The 27,203-nt window shown below is 52.6% G+C and overlaps 7 protein-coding genes across 7 annotated transcripts; 3 read left to right on the forward strand and 4 right to left on the reverse strand.

Moving 5' to 3' along the window:
- Positions 1–534: 534 nt before the first annotated feature.
- Positions 535–7,191, reverse strand: pksP (polyketide synthase alb1; the record flags this gene model as incomplete). Its single annotated transcript, XM_056976758.1, has 5 exons — positions 535–2,199; positions 2,258–3,013; positions 3,066–6,494; positions 6,552–6,843; positions 6,905–7,191. The coding sequence occupies 5 exons, from the start codon at positions 7,189–7,191 to the stop codon at positions 535–537; spliced, it is 6,429 nt and encodes a 2,142-aa protein (XP_056836714.1).
- Positions 7,192–8,823: 1,632 nt separating this feature from the next.
- Positions 8,824–11,178, reverse strand: abr2 (laccase abr2; the record flags this gene model as incomplete). The annotated part of the gene is made up of 5 exons (XM_056976759.1): positions 8,824–10,198; positions 10,255–10,380; positions 10,434–10,604; positions 10,655–10,881; positions 10,942–11,178. Coding segments are annotated over 5 exons (2,136 nt in total), but the record flags the coding sequence as incomplete, so codon positions are not given.
- A 1,399-nt stretch (positions 11,179–12,577) lies between these two features.
- On the forward strand, positions 12,578–16,322 carry N7510_004834 (putative SH3 domain protein (Cyk3); the record flags this gene model as incomplete). Its single annotated transcript, XM_056976760.1, has 2 exons — positions 12,578–13,137; positions 13,187–16,322. 2 exons carry the CDS (start codon positions 12,578–12,580, stop codon positions 16,320–16,322), a joined length of 3,696 nt encoding a protein of 1,231 aa, XP_056836716.1.
- A 334-nt stretch (positions 16,323–16,656) lies between these two features.
- Positions 16,657–18,066, reverse strand: N7510_004835 (putative exopolyphosphatase; the record flags this gene model as incomplete). Its single annotated transcript, XM_056976761.1, has 1 exon — positions 16,657–18,066. The coding sequence occupies one exon, from the start codon at positions 18,064–18,066 to the stop codon at positions 16,657–16,659; it is 1,410 nt and encodes a 469-aa protein (XP_056836717.1).
- A 115-nt stretch (positions 18,067–18,181) lies between these two features.
- On the forward strand, positions 18,182–19,399 carry N7510_004836 (1-aminocyclopropane-1-carboxylate deaminase/D-cysteine desulfhydrase; the record flags this gene model as incomplete). The annotated part of the gene is made up of 1 exon (XM_056976762.1): positions 18,182–19,399. One exon carries the CDS (start codon positions 18,182–18,184, stop codon positions 19,397–19,399), a length of 1,218 nt encoding a protein of 405 aa, XP_056836718.1.
- A 386-nt stretch (positions 19,400–19,785) lies between these two features.
- On the reverse strand, positions 19,786–25,238 carry N7510_004837 (uncharacterized protein; the record flags this gene model as incomplete). Its single annotated transcript, XM_056976763.1, has 4 exons — positions 19,786–20,974; positions 21,029–23,780; positions 23,835–24,765; positions 24,888–25,238. The coding sequence occupies 4 exons, from the start codon at positions 25,236–25,238 to the stop codon at positions 19,786–19,788; spliced, it is 5,223 nt and encodes a 1,740-aa protein (XP_056836719.1).
- Positions 25,239–25,974: 736 nt separating this feature from the next.
- On the forward strand, positions 25,975–27,192 carry N7510_004838 (uncharacterized protein; the record flags this gene model as incomplete). The annotated part of the gene is made up of 2 exons (XM_056976764.1): positions 25,975–26,210; positions 26,280–27,192. The coding sequence occupies 2 exons, from the start codon at positions 25,975–25,977 to the stop codon at positions 27,190–27,192; spliced, it is 1,149 nt and encodes a 382-aa protein (XP_056836720.1).
- Positions 27,193–27,203: the final 11 nt, after the last annotated feature.

Consider the following 27,203-nt stretch of genomic DNA (forward strand, 5'->3'; position numbering starts at 1 on the left):
ACTGGCATGACGGATCCCAATTCATGCTCCTCAGTCGGCCCTGGCCCCAATCGATCCAAACCCTGTCTTTTTCCCAGCACACTCGTTATGACCTTGCATTCGCCGGCGTTCATTTCCCCTGCAGTTCTTGCTCCTGTCGTTAATTCGTCCTTGAGCCTGTCAGTTACCTTTGCTATGAGCTGAACACCTGATCCCATAATGCCCATGCTTTCCATTTGTGTGGAAGTTGTAACCAGCTCTTCAAGTATCAGCATTAGATCTCAATCAAATCTTTACGTCGTAATTCTCTAAAGAAGAGTGTTCAAGTGGACGTGTTTATGTCAGTCTGTCGATATTAAGAGGTCCTAGGGGATCGTAGATCCAAGAATTATGTATACATAAGGGCAAAACATCTTCAAGAGCACTTCGTAACAAAAGGAGAGAGCGACATGCGTTAATGAGAGATAGCCACAGGCAAAGGTAGAGATCCTAAAAGAAATAACAATATCGAACATGAACAAGTAAAAGGATGGGCCACCGTCGAGCTACTGTGTACTACACGGCAGTCATAGCGTTGGCCATGAACGCCGCTAGCTCTTTGGCTTTTTCGCCTTGGATCATCGTGAAGTGGTTGGCACCCTCCATGATAGTGATCCCACCAACATTTTTTGGACCAACGAGGGTATCCCAGCCGTTCGGACCAAGATCGGAGCGATTATTGAGCAGCCACAGCATCTCGCGGGGATCAGGGCTGCCATCCTCGGCCGGTGCAGGGCGAGTATCTCCAGGCTTGGAGCAGACGCCATCCTTGGCCCAAATCATGAAGGTCTTGGGGGTCTTGGAAGCGACCTTATCGTCATTGAATGGGAACGGAGACGCTTTGTATGCGTCTAGGGAGTCGATAAAGGCCATGAAGTGCGGTAGCAGCCACTTTGGCGGAGGAGCCTTACCTTCACCGAATAGGCCGATCGAGTTAAAGAAACTGTACAGACGTGGAGGCAGCTTCTCCAGGCCAATTGGGAATGGCGTGTCAAGCAAAAGCAGACGTTCGACTCGCTCGCCTTCCTCAAAGATCAAATGGCGCGCCGCGTCGTAGGCGCAGATGCCACCAGCAGACCAGCCTCCGAAGTTATACGGGCCTGTGGGCTGTCGTCGGCGGATCTCGGCCACGTAAGGGATTGTGAGTTCGTCCAGACTGCATTTGAGGTTCTCGGGAGTTCGCATATATGGGCAATTCAGTCCGTAAACGCACACGTCCGGCGAGACACCAGGGATGGTCGCGTAAGATGTAGCCGAGCCGGACCCATCCGGGAACAGAAATAGCTTTTTGGTGGCTGTCTTGGGGTTGCCTTGCAGAAGAATCGAAGTTGCTGGCGGATGCTGAATCGTGGATGTGGCTGTTGGCTTGGAAGTTTTGATGGGGAGCTGCTCAGGTATCTCCATTGATTCACCCGCCACTGACTTCGGCTTTAAGTCCAGCGTGGCTTCGATGTCGTTGATGGTTTGGTTGTCAATGAAAAACTCTCCCGGCAGATCAATGTCCAGGGTCTCGCGAATCTTCCCGAGAACAGTGAGTGACATCAGGGAATCCAATCCCATCTCGCCCAGATTTGCGTCTCCTTGGAGCTCCTCGGGTTCCACGCCAATTTCTTCTGCCAGGATTGAACGGATTTCCTTCATACTGTCGTTCTGCCCAAGCTGCATGGACTTGTCGTGAGAAGGTGTCGGAATACCACTCGTGTTAGGCGATGAGAAGTCCGTTTCAGAGGCAGAAGAAGAAAGATCGGCATCGCTGCTGGATCCGTCGCTGCTGCTTTCAACCGGACACATCTGGGCCAAAAGACCCTTGAAGTCTTTGATGGTGGGCTGATCCACAAATACGGAAGAATCCAGATCAAGACTCATCTCTTCACGGTACCGGCCAGTAACAGTTAACGAGAGCAGAGAGTCAACTCCATAATCTGCGAAATTGAGATCATCTGTCATGTCTCCCTCAGACAGTCCAACTTCCTCAGCCAGGATGGCGAGAGCACGAGCAGTCACGCTTGGGCCGGCAGGCTTGGAATTTGCCGCAGGGCTGGCGCGAGTCTTCTTGGCCGGAGCTGCCCTCGATTTCTGAATATCAATGGGCGGTGGTGTGGACTTCGCTGCTGGCTTCGGTGCAGGAGCTCCAGCTGGTGGAAGAGCTGTATCCAGGATCTTACGAGCCAAAGCTTGGAACTATATTTGGCTTTGTTAGTGAAATTATAAAAAAGGAGACAAGGGCAATATAACGTACCTTTACACTGCCGTACACCGCAACGATATCATCACCATCAAAGAGGTAGACATCGCCCGCCCAGATCGAGTTCTGCCATGGCTGCATCCTCACATATGTCCGGTAGGTGACGTTCGGATCAAATTTCTTCAGGCAACGCATCGAGTCCCAGCCGTGGTTGACGAAAACTGTATTTTTCGAGTCGGTTGCATCGCTAGCATTCATAATGAAACCCGACAGGTGACCAATGCTGTCGATCCAAAATGGGTTCCGATGGAAGTTGCCCGGCGGCGCTTGAAACTTAACTAGTGCTGTAGCCTCGTGTTGATCGCTGTCCAGAATGACTTCCCGAATAGACTTGTAGTTGTCATCGTACTCAACCAGAGCAGCGAACAATTTGTACACCATTCCTTGCTTCATTCGGTGGGCCTGACCAGACTCGGTACTCTCCTGGAGATGCTGGATGCTTCTCTTGATAAGATAGGCATTGCGCTTCCATTCCTGCGCAGCAGCGCTGGTGTCAAAGAACTTGATCAGACAGCTGGCATGATCGATGATCTTCTTGCCCTCTGGTGTCACGGACCACACCTTGACCTCAGCAACTTCCGTCGCCCAGTTTGCAGTGGCCGAAACCCGGAATAGCTGCTTGCCACCTTTTGCAATAAGTGGTTTCGGAACCACCACGTTGCAGACATCAAGGCCACGCTCCTTCAAACTGGGATTGTACTTGTCCACGAGATATTCACCAAGTGTCTGGGCGATGTCCGCGTATAGCGACTGATCAAGGTTAGTTATTACTCTTCAGTAAAATATATGACTGAGTACTTACCGAAGGGCAGAGAGCAGCTCCATTGACTTTGTGACCTTGGATAACGCGGTTCAATTCTGGGTCTGCGATGTCATTCTCAATGACAACAGTGGCTGTTGTGTCAGAGTTGCTTGTCTCAACAACCTTCTGAGCCGAAGACGTCAAGAACGTGGACACAGGCGCGGCTTCAACCGCCGGCTTGGCCGGCGCACCCTTTAACAGACAGAAATTGTTGGTGTACGGAATCCAGTAGTTCTTCAGATCCCATTTATAGGCGGGGAGTGGGAGGACCTGGAGACTGGTGCTGAAGTCCTGGTGGTATTCCTTCCAACGCAGATCAATTCCAGCCATGTAGAGAGCGGACAGGCTGTTCGAGAGCACCTTCCAAGTATCCTCTTGACGGCGAAGAGAAGCCACTGTAACTGCCTGAGGACCAAATGTCGACTTGACCATCCCGGAACAAACGGGGTGTGAGCCAATCTCAACCCAGAGAGTTTTGTCATTCATCAGATTGGCATGACGGGTGGCCTCTAAAGCACCCAAAAAGTTGACAGGCTCACGGCAGTGGCGCGTCAGGTAGCTGGGACTGAGGACATCTGCATTCGCCTCCTTCACAACGTCTCCGAGGAGAGCAGACACAAATGGGATCGTCGGCTCATGGAATGTCACACCTTTACCAATCTCCGCCAGGCTTTCCAGAATAGGCTCAACCTGAACAGAATGGAACGCAAAGGGGACCTTCAGCTTAGTAGCCTTGAAGCCTTCACTGGAAAGCTTCTCTGCCAGCTTGTCTATGTTGTCATTTGCACCACTGACAACGGTCTCTGAAGGTGCGTTGATACAGGCAACCTCAGCTCCATCATCAGCAATGAACTGCTTGACTTGTGCTGCAGAAGACTTGACGGCTAGCATAGCATGCGTTCCAGCCTGGCATTGCTCGGTGAGAAGCTGAGCCCGTCGACCAGCGAGGTAGATCGTATCACTTGTGCTCAAAACACCAGCAGCATTGAGAGCGGCATATTCTCCGAGGCTGTGTCCAAGGACAAAAGAAGGCGTAACGCCAAGGGATATCCAGTACTTGGTCAGCGCCATCTGCAGACAGGTCGTTCCAAGCTGGCTGATAACGGGTCCTAGTTCCTCAATTGGAACGCTTCCTTCGACCAAAGGCATAATAGAGGGGAATCCTTGACTTTGGCCAATGCGATCCAGATGTTGAATGTGAGCACGGAATGGCGAACAAGTCTCATAAAGCTGGCTTCCCATGCCGGTGTATTGTGCTCCTTGGCCCGTGAAGACGAATCCAATACCTGGTGCAGTCGCAGGGACCGGGGTGATACTATCGCGGTTGGCGCTAGCCGACAAGTCATTCCTCATTTCTTCCAAGGTAGATCCTGTTGCGACGACTCTGAAAGGGTGGTGAATGCGTCTTGCCGTCGTGGTGTAGGAGAGATTGGCAAGAAGGCTAGCTTTATTGACATTGAACATATTTTTGTTGGTGTCAATGTACTGCAACAATGCGTTGGTATTGTTCTTCAGGGCGGATTGTGACCTCGCAGAGACAGCCACAATGTGTGCAGTTCGAGGGTCTTCTGTGACCTGCTCACGCAGAGGGGCATCTTCCATTAGGATCGCTGTATTACCGCCAGCAGCTGAGAAGTTGTTGATGAACGTCTTCCGCTTGCCTCCTTCTGGTCTTTGCCACGGTGTGGGCTTCAAGGCGATATGCACATTTCGCTGTTGGAAATCCGTCGGGAAATTGTGGTTGATTTTTGTCTTGATACCACAGTGGGGAGGGATCATATTCTTTTGCATCATCATCAGCACCTTGATCAGGGCGCTAACGCCCGAGGCGGATTCCCCGTGGCCAATGTTCGCCTTTGCTGAACCGAGATGGAGAGACTGTGTCGGTCCGCGGCGGTAGTCAGGAGCAAATACATCCAACACAGATTGCATTTCAACGGCGTCCCCTGCCTGAGTACCCGTTCCATGCATGTCGATGTAGCTGACTTCCTTCGGGTCGATATTGGCCTCATTTAACAACTTGTCGAAGATAAAGGCCTGTGCTCCGGCATGAGGCCGAGTAATTGAAACGGCTTCGGCAGAGTGGTTTGTGTAGGCTCCGGAGATCACGCCGTAGATCGGGTCGTTATCGGCCTGAGCATCCTCCAGTCTCTTAAGGACGATCGATCCAATGCCATCGGCTCTGCAGTAACCATCCGCTCCATCATCAAACGTGTTGCAGTTTCCAGTACGTGACAAGAAATGGCCACGGTCGAGACCGGCGTGGTTGTCTGGGTTCGTCAACACGTTGACGCCACCCGCCACTGCGGAATCACATTCGTTCCTCCAAAGAGAATTGCAGGCAATGTGTATAGCTGCAAGACTCGACGAGCAAGCAGTGTCAACGCTGACGCTGGGGCCGCTGAACTTGAAGTAGTAATTGATCCGACCAGGCGTGAATGCACGGTTGCCACCGGGAATGAAGTAGGTGTCAATGTCTTGACCACTGTTGATTTCACGGTAGTCGTCACTAGTCATTCCGTAGAAGACACCAACTCGGTTCTTCTGCGTGGACGGAGTGCTGTCCGGGATGAAACCAGCCATCTCGAAAGCCTCATAAGCAGTAAGAAGAGCAAGCCGTTGAGCGGGATCTGCCTGCAGTGCCTCACGCGGGGACATATTGAAAAAGCGAGGGTCAAAGAGCCCAGGCTCGTTAATCCAGCATCCGTACTGAACCTTGCTGGTGTTTCTCGTGTTGCCTTCCATGTCGACATGTGCCTTCACATCCCAACGCTCCGGTGGCACCTCCCGGTGTACATCAAGTCCCTTGTATAAGAGATCCCAGAAGGCTTCTGTATCAGCAGCTTCAGGAAATCTACCTGAAAGGCCAATGATTGCAATTTTAGATTGGTCTGAGCGGCCGGTTCGATTCACACCCTCCGAATCCTTCTGTACATCACCAATTGTGCTATCAATCTCAATGTTGGAGATTCCAGCCTTCTTCAGTCCTGTACACAAACTCTGAGTCGCAGTGCTGGAAATCGGAAGCAGTATGCATGCCGTTGAAGTCGATACAAGTGCCGAATAGCAAGAGTCGATAAGCTTGTCCCAGCAAAGTTGACGCAGCAGAATTTCTTCGAGTGAAGTTTTCAACAAATCCTGAAGGTTCTCGGCGTGAATCGGTTTGCCAGTTTCGCTTGACAAGATAGAGATCTGAGGGGCATAGCTCAGGAATTCCTCTTTGGGCCACGATTTGAGAATCCGATCAACATCCCTGCCGTCATACAGGTGTGATGCATGATAAGGGCCATGAATTGGGACTCTAACAGGCTTATGTTCCTTAGGGAGACAATTTTCGACAAACCGATCTAGGAACATCGGTGGGCCACTGATAGTCAGACCATTCGGGCTGATGGCACTGATATAGGGCCGAGAAACGAGCGGCAAGGCCTGAGAGACGGTTAGGTTTTGCGCTATCTTTGAATTTGCAGGGAATTACAAACTCACATTTGCCTTTGAGAACTTTTGGATCAATTCCTGGGCCTCCGGCTCTCGCAGTCCAGAAACCAAAACAGACCAGCTTGGCGAAGACGACTTGGTCCCCTCTAGAGACTGCTGCACCTTCACAACAGACATACCAAGTCGTAGAGCTAGAACTACCGTCTCAACCCCGACTGGAATAAGTTCTCCAACGGTTTTTGATGAGCTGACAGCGGCAGCTGCGAGTTGACCAGTACAGAGGCCCACAATACAGCTGTCAGACCCCGATGGATACATGTGACCGAGGTCACCATAGTAACTAGGTAAAAAGTTAGCAACAATACCTATAAACGATAAACATATTCTCTAGATAAGCTTACTGGATGATGCATCCCAGCTGGTGGATGGTTGTCAACGCGCTCTCCAGGGCGGGATTCGGTCCCGACTCGCGGTATCTTGCCAGAAGATCGACAATGCTTGTGAAACGGGGGAATACCTGCCGCTCGGACTGCGGCAGCTTGGTTATCTCCTCGCGCACTGCATGGTAGCACTTCTGGAAGAAGGCTGACAACAACGAGTCGTTCTTCGCATGCAACAGACGACGAAGGCCCGAGTCAAAGTCAGCGGTCTGATCTCCGAAGAGAAATACACGACCGGTGCCTTCCATTGTCAGGCTTTGTTCCAATTAGTAGAAGGGAAACTCTACAAAGGAAGAAGGAAAAGAGTTCCAGAGTCAGCAATCTGGCAGACAGCATACTTTAATACACGCCGTAGTATATTATCCACGTAGTGGGGCGGTCGACCAGTCCAAAAACGCGCATCATGGGTCTATGAAAGCTCGCAGTGGCCTAGATCTAGAAGGACTGTAAACTTTGTTTTCCTGTGCAGACTATCGATCTGGAATTTGAGATACAACCACGGCTCCATCAGCCTCAAGGTTGACTTCCATGCTCCTCGTTCCGCGGCATTCTGCATACACTTTGGTTCCGATACAGTAAATCAGGTTTGTTTGGCCACTACCAATGACACCGTTACTGCAGACATCGCGACTGTTGTGTATACGGTAGTCATGTGGATCTAAAGGGCTTGCATTGTACCTTGGATTGCCTATTGGACCCTGGAAATTTATATGAAATTGCAAAGGTACGGGCAAATTCTGGTCCCCGAATGCTGTTTGCGGATAAAGCAGCAAGGAATTCCTTGGTTTAAGCTCACTGAGACTAGTGTATGACACAGAGATATAGTTTCAAGGAGGAAGAGCACGCCGGAAGTAGTATGAGACAAGACGGAGCTGTTGAGGACGACGGGGGGGAGTTACACTGAGCGCTGTTTTCGGAAGGGTTACACCCGACGTTCCGGGTCACGTGAACTGCAAGCCCTAGAAACTATGCTGGTTGCCAGCAACCTCGAAGTTCCATAAATGGTGCGAAAGGGGCTAGAAAGCTTCATTCCTATGTTCAAAAACTTTTCAGGGACAGGGCACATAGCAGGTAGAGCAGGTTTATCAAGAACACTATACTGGACTTCAACCAGACCACCCTTAGGTATGCCTTTTTAGCACTCTCTCCAGAGACCGAGTCTCGTCTATCTGAATGTAACTACGGAAACTTTTAGCAAAACAATTACAGATCTTGCTGTCAAATTTCTGGCCGTTTTGAGGCATTGCCAACTTCAGATCTATGCGTCATGACTTACTTCTGTCGATCCTCAAAGAGGCAGGAGTGACAACGAAAATACACCTTTGGAACCACCACAGGTCTCAAGTTTGGATGAAGCGCCACCACTATGCCTTCTAGAAGAGAATTCAAACTTATGAGACGGCTGTTATGCAATATTATTGATGTGAACACATCGAAGGATTAAATTTCCGAGAATGCCGAGTAGAAGATTACGGGTCGAAGAGAAATAATCAGGGACTAGGCAATTTTGTCGTAAAATGATAAGGATATAGTACAGGACCAGGCATTCTTGAGATCACTGGAAATGCTCACGTTGAATACAGGAAGAATTCCAAGTGGCTCGATCAATATGAGCCCGATCGTGGTGGGTCATGATCGCCCGCGGAGCGGGTTCTCCCTTCCCCTTCGCGTCGCCGGAAACAGCATGTAAAAAAGGGAAGAAAAAGGGTAGAAAATTCAAAAGACAAAATCTTTTGGTGGTATCGACAACTAATCAACAACTATTATGGCTCGTTTGACTGGGTTGCCCAAATGCAATGCAAAACTCAAGAGGTATATCGTAAGTTCCAACATCCAAAAAGAAAGAAAAAGAAAAGAAGCTATATGCGTTAGATAAAGCTTTACCACTGGTATTCCTCACAACCCTGTGGATATCTTGGCTCCTGAGATCGCGAAGTCTCCAGTTTACCTTCAGGGGAATCTTGATTTCCAGTGCCTGTGGTGACCCCGTCTCCATCGTAGCCTCGGGATCCCTGATGGTTTTCGCCAGTCTCAAGAGGCTTTCGGGACCATCCATTCATGTTATCCAACCCCACGTTATCTGGAAAGCCGCCAGGGCCAGAATAACCGGATTCTTGCCCTTGGGGACCCGATTGCCCATATTGACCATACGGGCCGGGTTGTGCCTGCTCACTACTTTGGCCCTGGTAGCCGATGTCGGCCCCGGGAGGTGCCTGGGGCCACTCATCAATGCCATCGAGGATAGCAACCGCCATTCCATTAGCCATATGTGTTTCAATGTGGCAGTGGAAAAGAAAGGGTCCCGGGTTAATCACATGATATCGCAGCATCATCCATGTTGGGCCAGCAGGGCCTTGCGCAACGAAAGTATCCCTCATTTGAGGGTTTTCCATGTGGAAAAGGTCAGGACGCTCGGCAGAAGCTTCTTCAGTGCTAGACCAGTTGAAGATCCCCGGGCCAACGCCTAGAATATAGGCCTTGTTGGAGTGCTTGTGCATGACGTGAGGGGCCTGGATTGCTGGTGTGTTGGGCATTTCACCGAGCTGCAGCAGAACATCGACCCAGGTTCCGTTTATGGTTTGGATGACGACCTGTTCCTCTAAATTATTCCTGGCATCCAGGTTGTAGAGGATCGGGTCATCCCAATTGGCCATCATGTCATACAGTCCGCCACCAGAGGATGTCCACGTATAGGTCGAGCCCCAGCGGCCAAGGGTAAGATTTATCAGCTGATCGGCATACTGGGGAATAGTGGCGGCGGGATAGGGCTTCATTTCTTTCGGATCCAAAGGTATAACAGAAGCAGAGGTGTTTCTTCCACCATAGTCCACGTAAGCTTGAGACGGTGTGGTGTCTTGGGAACCCTTGTATCGCAGAGTAGCAAAGCCGGAGATAATCTGGTCACCCTGGTTGCCGGGGATTCGGATCGTGTAATCCTTGGGAGCCTTGTCGAGCTTGATCATAGCGGCGTATCGTTCACCATTATAGATGGACGCACTTTCGGCAAGTAGTGGTTCAATATAGCTGCCGTCGACTTCATAGATATACATAGGATGCTCGTCAATGGAGAAAATGAAAGACTTCAATGCAGCCGCGCTGATGAACTTCAGACTGACCCAGCCTTCGGCCGGATCAACTTCAATAATCTCGTGTAGGCCCTCGGTGGGTCTGCATCCTGAGTTTAAACCTGCGGGGATCTTGTCCGGGTAGGTAGGCGGGAAGTTGCCCTGGGTCTCGTATATATTGGGTATACATCTTTTAAGGCATGAGTTAGTACGTTCGACGGAGATGTACTTTTTGTCACTGCTCACCCTTTGTCGGACAGTGGCACGTTGTCAATGGAAGTCTTTAGGTATGGGAGTTCTAGACTCGAGATTGTCGTGGTCCCAGGGCAGTACACAGCTCCACGGCCGTTGACCAAGATACTGTCCACGCAGCTAAATGAGTGTTAGTAAAAATATTATTTGGACCAGAGATATGTATAGCTTACATGACATTTAGACGGCTGTCCACTTGTACCTGTTGGTATTGCTCAGAGGTCAAGTGGTCCCAGTCTGACAGCATAACAAGTCGAGGGTTTTGCTCTGCTCGCTGCATAGCTTGAAGATCCTGGGGGTTACTTGAAATCAAGCTGAAGGGTTGAGGTACATCGGGAGCCGGGCTTTATTTATTAGATTTACGAGAGATCATGTGGTTGGGATAGAAGCTTACTTGATCCAGATAGGACCATAGAGACCATCCATAATCTGGGACCGAGCATGAGCATGGTACCAATAGGTTCCATACTGAGTAGCCGTCCATTTGTATTTCCAACTCTGTCCCGGTTGAATGGGTGTCTGAGTAAGGCCGGGTACACCATCAGACCATGGGGTGTTGTGCTGCTCGATGCCGTGAAAATGCATGGTTGTGTTGAATGGCATGTTATTGTGAACGGTAAACTAGGGGATAGGTCAGCTGAGAACTTCAGTCTGAACTTCTGTTCATCTCTCAGACTTTACCTCAACATCATCACCCTGCTCTAGACGCAACTCAGGGCCAGGAAATTGGTCGTTCATGAAGACCATTTCCCGCAGGTTGCCATCAGGAGAACCTTGCTGCCAGGTGAGGTTCAAGTCAAAGTAAACCGGCTTGGCCCACGCCAAAGAAGGCATGAGCCCAGGTGTGGCAATGGCAAGTAAAATCTTTAGCAGTGCCATGATGCTGATGATCTTGGTCGGGTCAAGGAAAGCCAAGTGCTGTTTTGGTAAAGTCGGAGCTCAGATGGCATCGACAGGCTTGAGGAATATATCTTATAAGGTATGGGGGTACGTGAAGTATTTTTAATAAGGAATGGTATTCTACAATTTCTCCAATGCCTAGCGGTAGCTATGTCCATATATCTACCTATCAACGAAAGTGCTTTAAATGTCCGAAAGCATGTTTGCTTGCATAGTTGACACAACTAGGGCAAATTTAACCTTGTTTGCTCCTTCTTGACAACTATGCATTATTGGGCAAAGCTAAGCCTCCCTATGGCCGCGGTCCTCTAAGTCCGTAGGTCCGTGGAATGCTGAGGAGGGCTAGGGAAGATCTGTGCAGCAACGATGTCCTTTTCCAACAGTATGGAGGGCAATCGGCCCCAGAGCTGGCTCGACGTGTGGTCTGGGTCACATAATGTTCTGCCTCTGACGTATTGTTGTTGCTCCTGTCGTTACGCAAGGAGGTGAAACTAGATTTCCCTATTCGGAATGTTGTTTATGTTTGACCGTGGCTGGCATTCTTAGCCTGGAATGTCGGATATCCCTATTTTCTATCCGAGTAGGTAAGTCAAGGCAGCCGAGTGGGTGGCTCGCAATGATTGATCTTGGAGGTTTCCGGTTATGAGCATGGTGCGAACAAGGAGATGGACAGGATGACCCTGATGAAGAACGGTAGAGGTACAACCGAGTGTGGTGAAAGTCCCACGAAACAATAACTTAATGATAATGCATAGAAGGAACCCATAGTGCCGAACCCTAAGGTGATGTGGTGTGGACTCAGCTAGCCGCCCCTATCTGTGTTTGAGATGTTGTCCCGACGGTTGCCATGGCGGCAGACAGAGACGGCGATTGCACCAGACCACGGGTTGATTGAGGGAACAAGTACTCAACGTATTCAACGGAGTCAATCTGTTAGATAGAAGTCCTTCTAGAAAAATCAATTACGTAGTCGTAAATGCCGCCAGTTTCATCATCTCCCTCCCTCTGGTGAAGCTCAGGCCGCCTTTAAGCTTATCGATAGGCGACGCCGGCGCTAGGCCCATTTGGGCGACATGTAAACACACCAGTCCCTCACCGTCTTTACTGATTCATCTACTCCCAGTTCTCTGCCTTGTCCACCCAGCCAATCCTGGCACCCCTCTGTCGCTCTCATTCGGTCTTCCTGTGTTTTTGATTGCTCAACATGTCGATTGCGTGAGTTTCGTGGAGCTTTGTTTTTTTGCGCGCCTTGCGACTCACGCCGAACCCCGTTTTCCTCCCGTCTCGGTCTACATCGGACTCGATTAAGTCGACAGTTCATCTTGGTTTCGCAGATTGAAAACTACGTCCGATTGAAGTCTTCGTCCGATCTTAGTCCATATCTCTTCTTGACGGCTGCGAGTCTCAGTTGGGCGCCATGGCTGCCGCCTCGCCGCAGTTGCCACTGCGCTTCCCGTGCTGGTGCCGAGCTGTGTACTCATGGGGCGGAGAGACGACACGCGACTTGGGCTTTGTGGAGGGCGACTTGATTGAATGTCTGAATGCAGGCGACGGACAATGGTGGATGGGTCGTCTGCGCCGTGATAGGCGTGCGGTTGGGCTCTTCCCATCCAACTTCGTCGAGCTCCTCAGCGAGGACTTTGTCCCTGTCAGCCGGTCAGCCAGCCCAATGGTTCAAGCAAACACATCCCCTATCAACAATCCTACAGCGGCCCCAAAGAAACAAAAAACGGTGTTCCGGAAGCCCTTCCAGGCCCATAAAGAGGCCGTTGCCCCCTCGTCCCAACTGGCCCGCAACGGAACAACCTCAACTGTCACAAGCAATATTCCACAAACCCCCCCCTCGAGATGGCTCCGTTCCGCGAAGCGTCAAACCGCTGCGCACCCATGCATCGCAAGTCAAGAACCAAGGCTCCTTGTCCCAGTCGTCGCCGGGATCGCGTCCCTCTTCACGTGGTGCTTCTCCCCTCTCACCCCGTTCGTCGCAAGAGCCTGAGGAACCATCCGCTATGACGCCGAGACACAGCACATCTTCTTCTCGCCCTTCTTCGCGCGAAGTCTCGCCATTGGCACTACAGGAACCTGAAGAAAACTCTCCTCCTCCACCCCCACCGCCGCCGCATCGAGTCGCAGTAAGTCGCGCACCCTCGCCTTCTCCGCATCGTCCATTACACTCTACTCGATCCGGATCACATTCTCCACATCCACCAACGCACCATCCTCGGCAGCCATCGCCTCGGTCATTAGCTCCCTCGCCCACGCCTTTGATTATGAATGACCGATATGTGACATTCTCTCGGACGCCATCACCAGCAGCCCTTTCGATGCACTCGGCAAAATCCGAACAAACAGATGGCAATGGAAACACCCCATCTCCTCTTCGCGACGCAATGGAGGATGTCATGACCTCTTTGCAAGATATGGGCATGCCGCGACAAGCTCCGTCTCCTTCTCCTCCGCCTATGTTCAAGAACCCTTGGTCGCCCGATGCGTATGATGAAATGCGTGGAGCAAAACAATCAGACGACAGAGGCCGACCTGTATCATCACTAGGGTTTGATGGGAATAAAGGCCAGTACAATGGCGGGTTGATGCATCGAAATAGCATCGCTACCCAAGACCATTACATGGAGGGCCCACCTCAACTGAACAACTACGTCCAGAGAATGGAGAGCCGTCTTCGTCAGTTAGAAGACCAAAATAAGCCGCCTGAGGAGGAAGATATTCCTCCTCCACCTCCGCCGAAGCACGCTACCTATCACCCTCGACACACCTCCATTCCGGCACAATACCCGCATCTGAGAGCTCAAAAATCCGGACAGGACTTGAGAGGAGAAAACCTCAGCAGAACCTTTACCTACAAATCGACGACCACGGATTCTTCCAGCGGCGTACAAAGTAATGGAACCAGCATGACAGTCAGTACGGACAAAACAAGTCAGAGTCTGATGAGCGGCCCATCTGCTGGAGGCTTCAGTGCGACCAGTGCCGGCAGCTTTGCAAGGCGGAATTTTGGTGACCGGCCAAATACAGCTATGGACTCGATCCGGTCACGGGGATTCAGTGATGCAGGAAAGCGACCAGAAACACCCCTGACGGGCATCTCCTATCACTCCAGCCATAACACATCCCGACAAGGTGCATCTTCGGCCATCCCGTGGTCATCGGCAGATGTAGATGGAGGAGAGCCATCTGGTGTCTTTGGCGGCCTTTCCACGCCGAAGGGCAAGAAGCACGGCTTCTTCAAGAAGATACTTGAATCTGCCAAAACTGGAGCGGCGAGCGCGAGGAGCAGCATATCTGTTGGTCACAGCGATCGGTCACAGTCACCAACGAAAGGGAACAGATTGGCTGGCGCAGTGTCGCCCCTCCTCATGTCCCAGTCCAGCAAGGACATGGCCCGAGATACAGTATCTACAAACAATCCTGTTGACTGGGTCCAGGTCCGTCGAGATGTCAACCGTGCCTCTTCTCCCAGCCGAAATGAGCGGATTGAACGGGCTGAGCGATGCCAGATGCTGGATCATCCGGTGATCTATGCGGTAGAGGAACTCGGTGAGACCGCGGAAGGTGATGAAAGCATTGATGGACTACCCATCCTTGAGCCCACAAATTTCAACGCACCAAATCTTGGCCTCGTTGACAAAAGTGCCCGCTTCGTGAACAGTCTTCCGCCCATGACGAATCCGATGAGTTTGGCCCAGGGATACATTTGCCGTCCCTATAAGAGTGATGTGCAACGCTTGCGTGCGATCTTCACTTGGGTCAGCGAGAAAATCGCCTGGGAGGAGCCAGTTGATGGTCTCGATATAGACCTGAAAAGACTTCTACAAGCCAAACGTGGCACTCCGCAAGAGATTGCTCTTCTTGTCAATGAGATGTGCGCCGCTGTAGGTCTTCACTCGGAGATAATCCATGGATTCCTCAAGACTCCCGGAGATGCCCTGGACCTGGACAGTCTCTCACGCCCTAACCACTGGTGGAATGCGGTTCTCGTGGACGGCGAATGGCGCTTCATGGATTGCGCGCTCGCTAACCCGACCAATCCTGTAAGGAACAAATTCGTCACTAACAATTCGCCAGTGGCTGAGAGCTGGTACTTCCTGGCAAGGCCACTTGACCTCTGCTATACCCATGTGCCTTTGTACCCAGAAGAACAACATATCTGTCCTCCAATATCACCAGACGTCCTGTTGGCACTGCCAACCGTCTGTCCTCCGTTCTTCAAACTGAACGCCCAGTTTCCGGATTACGATACCAGTCTGATCCGCCTCGAGGGATTGGAGGTATTGCAAATCCGTCTTGTGGTCCCAGCAGATGTTGAATGCGCAGCTGAAGTTGAGTCACCTGCATTTGCTTGCGATGTCGATGGTGATTTCTTCGAGAGCGGCGACATTGTTCGCAAACGAGCTCTTGTCCAGCCGGACTGGCACAGTGGCCAAAAGCGGATTACTGTCAAGGCTGTGCTGCCAGGCGATGAGGGTCAGGGTGTGCTGAAGGTATATGCTGGCAAGAAGGGTCTCATGCATTCCAGCCGCGATATTCCTCATCCATTGGCACTAGCCCTTCCAATCTTCCACACCGGAGAGAATCCACCATACGAATTTGTTTTGCGCCATCCCACGCCTCATGCCCAGCGGCATGACCTTTATATCATGCAACCTCAATGTTCCCGGCTGGCCGTCAATAATACCTTTGTCTTTGCTGTTCGCCAACATCCTTCGTCGGGTCCGCCTCCCCCTCCTTCTAAGGATAACGAGCTCGTATCTAACGGCCGAACCTCGCCATCCATCTTCACGCGCCCATCGAGTGCTCTCAGCATGGTTTCCAGCACGGCCGGCATGTCTACGATCTCGAGTGGCTCAAACGAGTTTTCTGCGTCAACCTCGGCTATCTCGTCCACAAAGTCCGGTTCCGGACGAGAAAAGCCAGCGAAACTGGCGATCCAGTCTCCCTCTGGCAAGATTCTACGCCTCACCCGTAAAGCTGAGCATATGATCAGCAGCCCTGATACCGGCCGCACTTCCATGAGCGACGCCAATGGCGAGGGCAGCGTCTGGGAGACCGTCATCAAGATCGGCGAGCGCGGCGTCTGGCGCGGCCTCGTGCTCGCAGATCGAGTCGCACGTTGGTGCGTCTTTTGCGAGTGGGAGTGTAACTAATTTTTGGCGTGTTTGATCCTGGTGTTGGCACTGAGCATTTTCCTCGCATGCATTTCACTTTTTTATTCTTCTGCATATCTTGGTTTGTTTTAGCTGGGACCCTTGTTTCTGTTTGACTGTATCTTTCTTGTTTCATTCTACGGACATTTGCATCAGCTCGACTGGCTTGGGGTCCTGCATTCATTGCATTCTGCCGTTGAAAATTCTTGGTGGATGGAGTCCTAATAAATAAGCATCTGTGAGAAATAAATTTTGCATTTTCGTATTCTGAATAGTCCGGTTGTAGATATGTAACATCTTCTGCAGCGTCGTCTCTATTCAACTCTCATTGTTTTTAGAGCTTCGTCATTGCGGTGCGAAGTAGCGGTGCAACCTGCTTTCGACTTGCGGCCACATTAGTCTGCACCCATAATCCCCTCCAGAGAGGAGAGTCCCCATTAAGCTGGTCACGGAGGCCATCTTCTGTCACTACGGGACTAATGTCACCATCCAACTGCGACCAATTTACCAGCCCGAGCTGCTCCGCTGCATGGGAAACAAATCTCTTGGCTCCATTGACAGCTATACTGTTGTCATTCACCGAACAGACAAAAAGCTCTCGACAAAAGCGGCCATTACCAGCTGTGAAAGCGGTCATGATGATGACCATGTCCAACTGCCTATCCTCTGCCATTGCAAAGGAACGAACAGCAGCCAGGAACTTATCCGGCCCGCCAGCCTTTCGAACAATCCACTGCATCGGCTTGACAGATGAACAGAAACCAAGCTTGACGCGCTCTCCCGACGACTGCGCTGTCTCAGTCCACTCCTTGAAATCACGATCCAGAATCTCGTCCAGTGTAAGGAGATCCAGACTATTTTGCTTCGTCTCAAGGATACCCCTGTAAAATGGCTCCACGTCCCATTCCATCTCCGCAGTAGCATTGGAGATACGGGACTCAACCAGCCGCCGGAGCAGTTCCACAGCTTGGACATCGATGCTAGTCACTTTGCCTTCGGCCGTGAGATTCGACGTGTCGATGAGCACAGCAGCCAGAGCCAATTGGGCAACCTGCGCAATTTCATCCGCATCTCCACCCCAGAGACCTCGCCGTTCCATCTCGTTTGCAACAAGAGAGGCGCATGACCCAGGCCCCGGGTGGATAACCAGCGGCTGACCAGCCGGGAGTGCCTCTGCGCGAGGCATAAAGCCCTCGTCAACATGGTGATCAATGCACCCCAGGGTGCGAAACTCCACTTGCGGCAGACCGTTCAGAGCTCCACGGCCTGCTTTTCCCGAGTCTGAACGGAGCGACATCGCATTCCAATCAACTAACGTCGCGTCCATGAAAAGCGGCGTCTCCACATGTTGGGTATCCCTGAGTGCCTGCGCAAAGTCTGCGACTGTAACGACATGCTCGCGCAATAGTGCCCCCGCGGACTCAGGCGTCTCCTCAAACCGCTCTTCTGATCGCGAGGCGGGGAATTGCGTGGACAGCCACAGGGCAGTCACGAACTCCGGTCGTAGGCGATACAGTTCAGGCCCGGAAGGGATAGTCGGAAGGTTCACGAGCGGGACATGTGGGCGCGGCGAGGTAGTGGGCAGACGGTTGTCGGCGCAGTAGGAGTAGACGATGGCGGAGATGATCGAGTCGAGGTCGGCGGAGGCATTGCCGATCACGTACACGGGCGAGGGCGCAGTGCCAGCGAGGAACTGGAGATGCGATTGGCGGGCGCGGTGAAGGAATTGAAGCAGGCTGCGCATGGCCGAAGGATGTGGAGGATGTGTTTTGGGGTCGGAGTTGGAGTAGCGGGAAGTTGACTGACATCATCCCTGATCTCCTGTAGTTACAACCCACTTCACTACACATAGTAAGATCATGTCAGTCGTACTGCCGGAGGTTTTCGCCCAGATCCCTCGCTACCCATTGCTCTACAACCACTCCTCCCCCATTCATTCCCTCCCGCGCACCTCTCAACGCGCAACCAGCAATTCCCCGCGTCTGGCCGTCTTCGCCAAACGCGAAGACCAATCCTCACCCCTCGCCTGCGCGGGCAACAAATACCGCAAGCTCGAATACATCATCCCAGACATTCTCTCTGTGTCGCCACAGCACCATGACCACGAACATGCAGAGACACCCACACCCAGTTCCGGTGCGGCCACAACCCTAGTAACAGAGGGCGCAATCCAAAGCAACCACACAGTCCAAGTCTCCGCGGTCGCCCGACAACTTGGTTTAAACGCTTTAGTGCTGCTACAGAAAGGAACAGGTGCCGGATTCCGCACTGCCAGAGACCCAGACGCCTTCCTGCGCAGCGGCAACGTGCAGATAAACCGCATGCTCGGCGCAGAGGTGCGGATCCTCGACGAGAGCGATACACTATCGCGTGATGCAAGGCCCGTGCTAGATGAATTGCGCGCCCGCGGACAACGGCCCTACTGGATCCCTGGTGGTGCGAGCATGCACGCGCTCGGTGGACTGGGGTATGCGCGCGCGGCGATGGAGATCGCGGCACAGGAAAAGGAGCTGCGGCTGGGCGGATCGGGACGGTTTGATTATGTGTTTGTGGCGTGTGGGAGTGGGAGTACTGTTGGCGGGCTGGTGGCCGGGTTTAAACTGTATGAGAAGATGCGGACTTCATCTTCGTCGACTGCGTCCTCTACTACTGCTGCTGCAACTGCAGCACCACCGCGACAAATCATCGGCGTGCTCAATTCGCCTACAAATCCCAAACCATACCACGAAACGCGGGTACTTACCTTTGCACGCCGCGCGGGGGCACTGATCGGATTGGATCCAGAGACAGATCTGGGGTTGGAGGATGTGCGGCTAGACGATTGGTTCGTGGGCACTGGGTACGGGGTGCTGGACGCGGAGGCGCGCCAGGCACTAGAGACCATGGCCCGAACGGAGGGAGTGATTCTGGATCCGGTATACACGGCGAAAGTAGCCCGCGGGATGCTGCATTGGGTCCAGCAGGGAGAGGTGGTGGCGGATGCTCGGCGGAACGGGAATCACTCGGACGAGGTGAATGTTTTGTTTATTCATACGGGGGGACAGGCTGCCCTGGGGGCGTATGCGGATGTAGTCTAACTACCTAGCCTCTGCACATACTGGGTCAATTGGATGGACGAATATAACAAATAGTAATAGCTGCATTCAACTAGTATTACATGGGATGTTTGACGAGCAAAAAAAGAACAAGTAGAGCTAATCCAGCATCTGCATCATCACAGAGCTTAGGTTGGTATAACAAGAGAAGCAGAAAATCAAAAGGCCATACACCTCGTATAGGAAACAAGTATCAGAAAAAGTACATTGGGAAGGAAACAAAGAACTCCCCGGACTCAATTGACCAGACCTCTCTTCTCCGATAAGACTCCGATTCTCGAGCAGAGGAAAAACGAAACCAAAAGCAAAAGAAATAACAATACAGAAGACACCTGGGAGTGGAGTAAAGAGAAATATAAGACAGTAACTCAGGATTCTGCTTGGGTGGTGGCAGCGATGGTGGTGGCTTCGTTCTCACCATTGGTTGTACTGGGAGCAGCGCCACCGCTGGGAGCAGCATCCTTGTGGACCGACCCGGCGCGGCTGCTCCCGTTGCCGACATCCATAGCCTCAAGAGCGTCGGCGGCATGAGTGTTCTCCAACGGCTCCGGATCAGGCTGATCGACCTGGGAAGGCCCCGCCTCGGACTCAAGCTCGGGATCTTGATTCGTTAGATCCGCAAAGACATCATCGAGGTTTTGGCGAGGACTGCTGCTCACGAACGGCATGTTGCTATCAACATCGACACCCGAAGGACCGCTCGTCGCATCCCGATTGAAGCGCGGTGGGCTGAACAACGAAGTCTCCAAGCCCTGCTGGTGCGGGGTGGGTGACCGCGGAAGGAATGACGGTGAATTGGCATCTGCATGAGGCAAAAACGCAGAAGAGGTCCCCGGAGCAAACGCCGGGGTGGAATCACTGCCCGGCAGAGTATAGTTGGCAGAGAAAGGGTAGGACGCATTGTTGGATTCCGACATAGGCGTCAGGGTAGGCCCGGCGGTGGTCGGTTCCGGTGGAGCGCTGCTGTCGGTCGTCGGTGTTGGGGCTGGCTGCAAAGATGTCGGCCGTGCCACCTGGGTATCGACCGACTTGCGTTTGGCGGAGTTGGTAATCTTCGGACGAAGATGCTCCGGAAGATCTTCGGGGCGGTCGACGCCCAGCTGGGCCATGATCTTTTGCTGCTTGGTAGGACGCGGCTTCCGTGTTGACAATGACTGCTCCAGAATTGGTGGCGGCTCTGGAGCAACCGGTGCCCATTTATGAATCTCTTGCCGGAAGAAATTCGTCTCGTAGGCCAAAAGCACCTCGGCGCCCTCAATCTTCCGCAGGTAGAAGATCAAGGTAGGCACCTCCTCGGTAGTCGTGCAGGTAGCATTGGTGAAGCCCTGAAGGAAATCGCGGAATGCAGATGCGTGGCTGACTATACTGTCCAGAACTTCCTCTTCATCGGGCTGGAAAGGCAGACCCGCGATCTCAGCCTGCCAGTCCTGAAGATCTTCCAGTTTGGGACGTGCTGCATCGCGCGGGATCTTCTGCCTCCAGTCGCAGATGGGACAGGTGTACTTGTCGAATTCCTTGACCTTGCCTCGAGCGATCTTCAAACATTTACCGTGGTACCTATATCCCAGATCAGTCACTATGCTCCAGCAGGAAGAAATAAAGTAGACTTACCACTCGTGGCAGACTTCACATTCAATCATCATTCCAGACTCCTTGTGTCTGCAAATGCAGAACACATCTCCTTTCTCCGATTTCGGACCAAACATGTTGGTTGTGGGGTTCTCAAGTAAACCGTCTGGGGTATTGTGCCGCGACGAAGGTTCCACAGGCGGACGATAGCTGTCCTGCAGATCGAAGCAATACACATTCCGCTTGTCGACATACTCCATATGCGACTTTAAAATATGAAGAGGAGCATTGGCCTTGCCAAACAGCTTCTTGCCTTTCCGCATCCAGTCCTCGTGGCGCTTCTGTTCGCGCTCCAAATCAATCGCCCCGATGGGTCGACTATTCAACTGTTCCAATGACTCTGTGAGCTCACGGACTTCCTTATACTTTGGGCGATTTTTCATGTCGGAGTCCTTGCTGCGTTCATAGAGGTCCTGGATCCGCTTCTGGGCCTCGCGTTGTTTGGTCAGGATGGCCTCCACAGAGGCCAAAGTATCCGGGGAGACCGGGAAACGGGAAGCCTGGGCCGAGAGCGCCTCCAACTGCTGGTAGTGGACAGCATCGACCGCCATCAGTTCTTGGGCCTTGGCCTCCCACGCCTCACCATGGCGACGGAGCTCTTGGAAATGACGCAGAAGTTCGTTGCTGTCGGAAAGTCCCAACTGTTCTCCATTGGAGACAATCTCATGGCAGTCCTTGAGGGTGAGGTGCTTGTCTCGTCTCTGCCGTGCCTCATCGGTCCATTTCATTTGGCGCACAATCCGTTCCAGGTGCTCCACTTCCGGGATGTCCACGTTGAAATTGCGGCCAGATTCCACCAACTCCTCAATTTCCTGGCTCGATCGGAGATGCGGGTTCATCAGAGCAGCGCTAACGTCCTTGCGGAACTTCTCGATTTCGCGGGTCTTCTCTTCCAGAGCCGCCATCTGTGGACAGTCGAAGGAAAGTTTATCAGCCTCTGCCAGAAGGGCGTAGATGTGTTCCACTCTGCGGACTTCACGATCCCGATCGTCCAGCTGCGCCGCCTTGGAGCTGCCTCGGCGCCATGCTTTCTCGTTTTTTCTCCGGTTCTGCTGCTTCCGGGTAATGTAATTGTTCGCTTCTTCAACCCACTTATCGCAACGCTGGACGAAGGCCGCAAGATCTTGGAGGCCAGGCAGGTGGTATGGGATTTTCTCACCTTCACTAAGTAAGTTATGAAGGGACTTCAGCTGTGGCTTTGGTTCGTCCTCCAGGGTCCTGTCAAGCTTTTCGTTCCATAGTTCCGGGATTTTGGAGCGCTCCTGCACTTTCTGGACTAGTTCCTTCATTGCGTCGTCGGTTAGGCGATAGCGCAAGGTATGGCCTGGTCCAAGTAGCTTCTGTGCAAAGGATTCACCGCAACAGTCATAGGTCTCCACATGCAACAAGCAAAGGGTCTTCTCTGACTTGTGACAGCGGAACTGCGTGAGATAAGTGTAAGCCTTGCAGTACTGGCACTGGTAATCCTCCTCGGGGAGGTCTTTCTCCTCGACCAAAAATGTGAGCTGACAATCACCAGTTGGGGAGTCAGTGCCAAGGGTACAGTTATGGGGTGTGACCTCCTTGTGACGGGCTAGGAACGCTGCGCGGTCATTTAGCTCTCTCGTGGTGGTCCGTTCGAGAGCAGGAGCCAGCCACTTGGCGGTGGTGATGGATGTATCGCGAGCAGCCGCCGTGAGTAGAAGCTCGTCATGGGAGAAGCACGGGTGCTTGCGAAAAGATTGCAGCCGTTCGACACCCATCGCTCCCCATGGTTCCCAGTCTGCAGGGGCAAAGTTGACGGCCTCGTTGAAGTTGAATCCGTGGTTGAACCCCGCATGGTACGCCTGGGGGAACGTGAGGACGAACTGGCCAGCTCTCTGATCTATCGCATAGACATTGACACCAGCCTTGCGCAGCTTGTCTGGCGGCATTAAGGTGACCAGCTGGAAAAGAAGATCGGGTTGACCTTCGAACAGCTCCGGAACGGCCTCTTTCATGGCTTTTTCGAACGCCTCAGCATCGGCTCCAGGAATTCCATACCAAGTTTTGGTTGCGCCGAAGTGTTGGTAGTTGGCCGAATAGGCATAATGATCCTCGTTGTGCCAGCAAAAGGTCGAGAAACACATTCCGACATAGACCCAAGGCACCGTCATGCCGGAGACGTCAGACTTGATGTGACGGAAAAGCGAATCCCCATAGAAAGGGAGGACGTTCAAATTCCACGGATCAGAGGAATGCGGATCAAGTGGATTCCGCTCAATCGTTGGAAAGCCGCTTCCATGAGTAGTCGAATGAATATCTGCACCATATTCCACTTCCACGGTCTCATGCAAGTCCACCACGAGCTTCCAGAATTCGGCCTCCACATCATCTTCGGTCTCGCGGCGGTGCGTATTGAGTACGGGGTCGAACGGCATCTTCGAAGCGAAATACTTCTTCTTGAAGTCGTTGGCCTTCTCTTGGAATTGTTTGAGCGAATAGACACCTCCATCTTCAAATCCGAATTCTCCGTTTCCAACCAAGCACCTTGGACAATGCCAGTCCTGTTCGGGCCCTGTCGTCGTGGAGGGATCCAGACACGTTTTGTGATAGCCGAGCTCACAATTATCGCATACAAGGATCGCAGAGCGATTGTCGGACTTGCCACATGTTTCACATTTATCTCCGGTTCGGCGAGGGCCGTCCTTACGTTTGGGCCCAGCTGGACGAAGAACGGACATATGAGACCCCGAAACCGTCGGTGGCGCCCCGTCTAGGGAACAGGAGTTAGATGAAGCTTGCGTAGACACAGAACAAGGATAAATACCTTTCTTCAAACGCTTGCTGCGCCTTCCGTTCCCTCCATCGGCATCGCCATTTTCCGCCTGAGACGCACTGTCATGGCTGATGGCACGCTTGGCGGGTTGCCCTGCCTGGCCATTAGGGACTGGCGTTGAGATGGATGAATGCTCGGCTACACTGCCGGGAGTCGAAATTCCATTCTCGGTCTCGTGCTTGATTGTGGGACCGTTATTCACAGACACGAAAGATGGAGAGTGGTTCACGGCGGTAAATCCACCGACACCAGAATTTACCGATGTGAATCCTGACGTCGGTCGGGTCGGGGGTGTCGGCTCGACGGAGGGTGTAGGTTTTTCCGGTGATTTCTCCATCGGAGTATTTGGACCTGCACTCGGACGCGGCGTAGGGGTTCCGGGGCGTGTCTTCGAAGGAGTTCCGTTCTCTTCCGCCACAGACTTCTTGGTCATTGGCGACTGGCGCGGAGACGGTGTGTACGGTCCACCCTGTTCTTGCTCCAATTGCTGCTGTACGCCAGGCTTGGCAACACGCAGCCACTCCTCATACGGTTGCAGATATCGCTGGTAGGAGTTCTTGAGGGAGGTCGATAAAGAGGACATGATTTTGCCGCTGTATCCGAGGTCACGGCCGATTTCCGCCCATTTCTTAGTCTTACAGACCTGCTCGAAGCCACCACGAACCTCGACGGCCTTTTTCAACTTGTAGAGATCCAGTGGGCGCTTATCGACGCTGGGGAGCCGGCTGTAGTTCGTCCCGTGTTGCTTGTGAAACATGGCAAGTTGATCGGTGTAGTTCATGTTGGCGCGGTTTCCTGCGTGGAATTTCGGGTCAGAATTAGGCTGCGGAGTGGCTCCACCGGCAGCAAAAACAGCTGGACGCGGGGCCATACCTCCTTCGACAGAGTTGAGCTCCTGTCGACGGGTCTTGAAGTGAAAACGCTGTAGAGAGAAAAGGGACATGGTCAGCAATGAACATATTTGAGAAGACTCGAGACAGTCCATGGAAGGGCTGGAAGAAACCCAACCAGCTCCGTGTCCACCAGGATAGAACAGAAACGTACCTCTGTGTCGATTGCAAAGGGCGGTTGCCAGTTCTCTGGCGGCACCACTCTGCAAATACCATATTTCTTGCCCTCGGGAGCAATCTTCTGGATGTATGCTACCGGATCCTTGAATTCCTCCTCTGTTGGGCGAAAAGTCGGGGCCTCGGGCAAGCCATGTGGACGTACACGTTTGGACGGTTCGCGAGGAGTATTGGGCTGCCCACGCCGCTCAACAGTCGATAGATCCAGAGGAGCTGATCGGCGAGCGCTCAAGGGCACATTGTGAGAGTGCGATGGGTGGGTGCTGGAGGACCGACCCGGCTTGGACTGGGCCGCCGTAGTTGCTCCGGCAGAGACCGGGGCTACCATCTCGGGGGAGCAGATGGAAGGAGGTGGATGTACGAATCAGATGGCGCGCGATTTATCAAGCCGAGCAGGGGAGGTGGGCACAATGCGACATGCGCATTGGGAGGGAAATCGAGGAATCGGATGGAAGGGCGGGTCTGGGCGCCCTGCGATGCCGATATGAAGGGCGGGCCGGCTTAGTCGAGGACCGAGGACGGAGAAAACAGGAAGAGGATGACCAAAAATAAAAAGAATGGATTGAGGGAGAGAGCGAGATGCTCGATGGGGGAATCGACCCGAGTTGGCCTTGGTGGAGGGAGGAGGAAAGAAGAGGATGAGAAAGAAGGAAAGATAGAGATGGGCTCTGGGGTATTCCATTGGTCTGTGGTGCCGTATCGTCGTATGGTCACGCCCTGACGAGGGCTCGAGCATCGAGGCCCGTGTGCCTGACCATGGGATCGTGTATTTTTGGTCATTACGCCGTCACTCCGGCCTGTGCCGCAAACGGGTCATTATTATTGCGACGGAGCGTAGTTAGTATCGACTTGTCGTTATTAGTTAGTTAACTAACTCGTCCTTGGGTAGTGTTAGTTAGTACAACTATGTACAATATTCATCTCTGATGGACATCGGTCTGTGACACGTCAAGTATCTGCTGAATCGCGATATCAGTCTTCCATCGTACAATATCAGGTGATGTTGTCTATTTAGTCCCGATAACAAACACTCGACCTGATTACGAGTATATACGATCGGTGGGATGGATGAACACCCCCGGCCCATCCCAGCATACTACTGCTGCTACCTCCTTCGATCCACCGTCCGGCATGCTTCGCTATATATCGGCTCGACCCCAAGCCCGAGCCGCCGACTGAGCCAGCACAACGGCCAGGCCAAGGGCGGAGCCAAACGCACCGCCAGGGACAAGCTGCGACCATGGGAGATGGTCCTGGTGGTCGAAGGGTTCATGAGTCGCGTGGGGGCCTTGCAATTTGAGTAAGTACCTCACTCATAATGGCAATTCGAAGTTAATCAGTTCAGATGGGCATGGCAACATCCGGACAGAACTCGGCATATCGGCTCGGATGATGAAGATAAAGTCATTGTTGATCACACAACGGGGAAACCCAAATCTCGCGCCGCGCGATCCAGGAGATCGTTGACGGCTCATCTGGAGGATCTGCAGGCTCTGCTCCGCTCGGCCTATTTCTCTAGTGGGCCATTAAGGGTGCGTTTCTTCTGCGCTGATGTCTACCGTGTCTGGAGAGTCTGGGGGGACCGGGTGCATAAGCAACTTCCGGCAAATATCCAGCTGATCCTGGACGGAGACTGTCCAGTCGCCCCAGACGATCCGCGACAAGACCAACGAGTGGGCAGCATTCACAAGCTTTCGGTCGATTATACAAGACTCGAGGAGTATCTCGAAAAGTCCATGTTTCTCCTAGACGATGCCGAAGATCTACGATGCAGCGTATGCAATAGTCCAGTCCACCCGGAAGCAGAGCAGATTGTGGTGTGTCCACGAGCAAATTGTCGCGGGGTCGGTCATATATTATGTCTATCTACCAAATTCCTCGACGCTGCCGAACCGGACCGTCTCGTTCCAACCCAGGGAGACTGTCCAGCGTGTCGGCAAGTGGTGCAATGGCCGGACATAGTCCGGGAACTCAGTCTGCGCAATCGGGCAGAAAAAGAAGCTCGAGTAGTTCTGAAAAGAAAGGAGAAGAGAGAGCGCCAAGCAATTCGCGGTGATTCAGCCGAACCCTTGACCCAGAGTCGTTCGCAACGAACACATGATGGGCCTGATGAATTTGAGCACGGAGACCCTCCATTAGACGACCGTTGGTTTGATGCGGTAGATCCGGCATCCGAGTCCGAGTCTGAAGGCCGACAGAAGAACAAATGCGCTCCACCTTCGTCAAAACTGGAGATTGTCATTGAAGACAGCGAGTGGGATGACGCAGAGCTGGTTGAATGAGCCCAATTGCG

The sequence above is a fragment of the Penicillium lagena genome, assembly GCF_028827675.1.
Source record: "Penicillium lagena strain IBT 129212 chromosome Unknown utg000002l_segment0_segment0, whole genome shotgun sequence".
Classification (NCBI taxonomy): domain Eukaryota; kingdom Fungi; phylum Ascomycota; class Eurotiomycetes; order Eurotiales; family Aspergillaceae; genus Penicillium; species Penicillium lagena.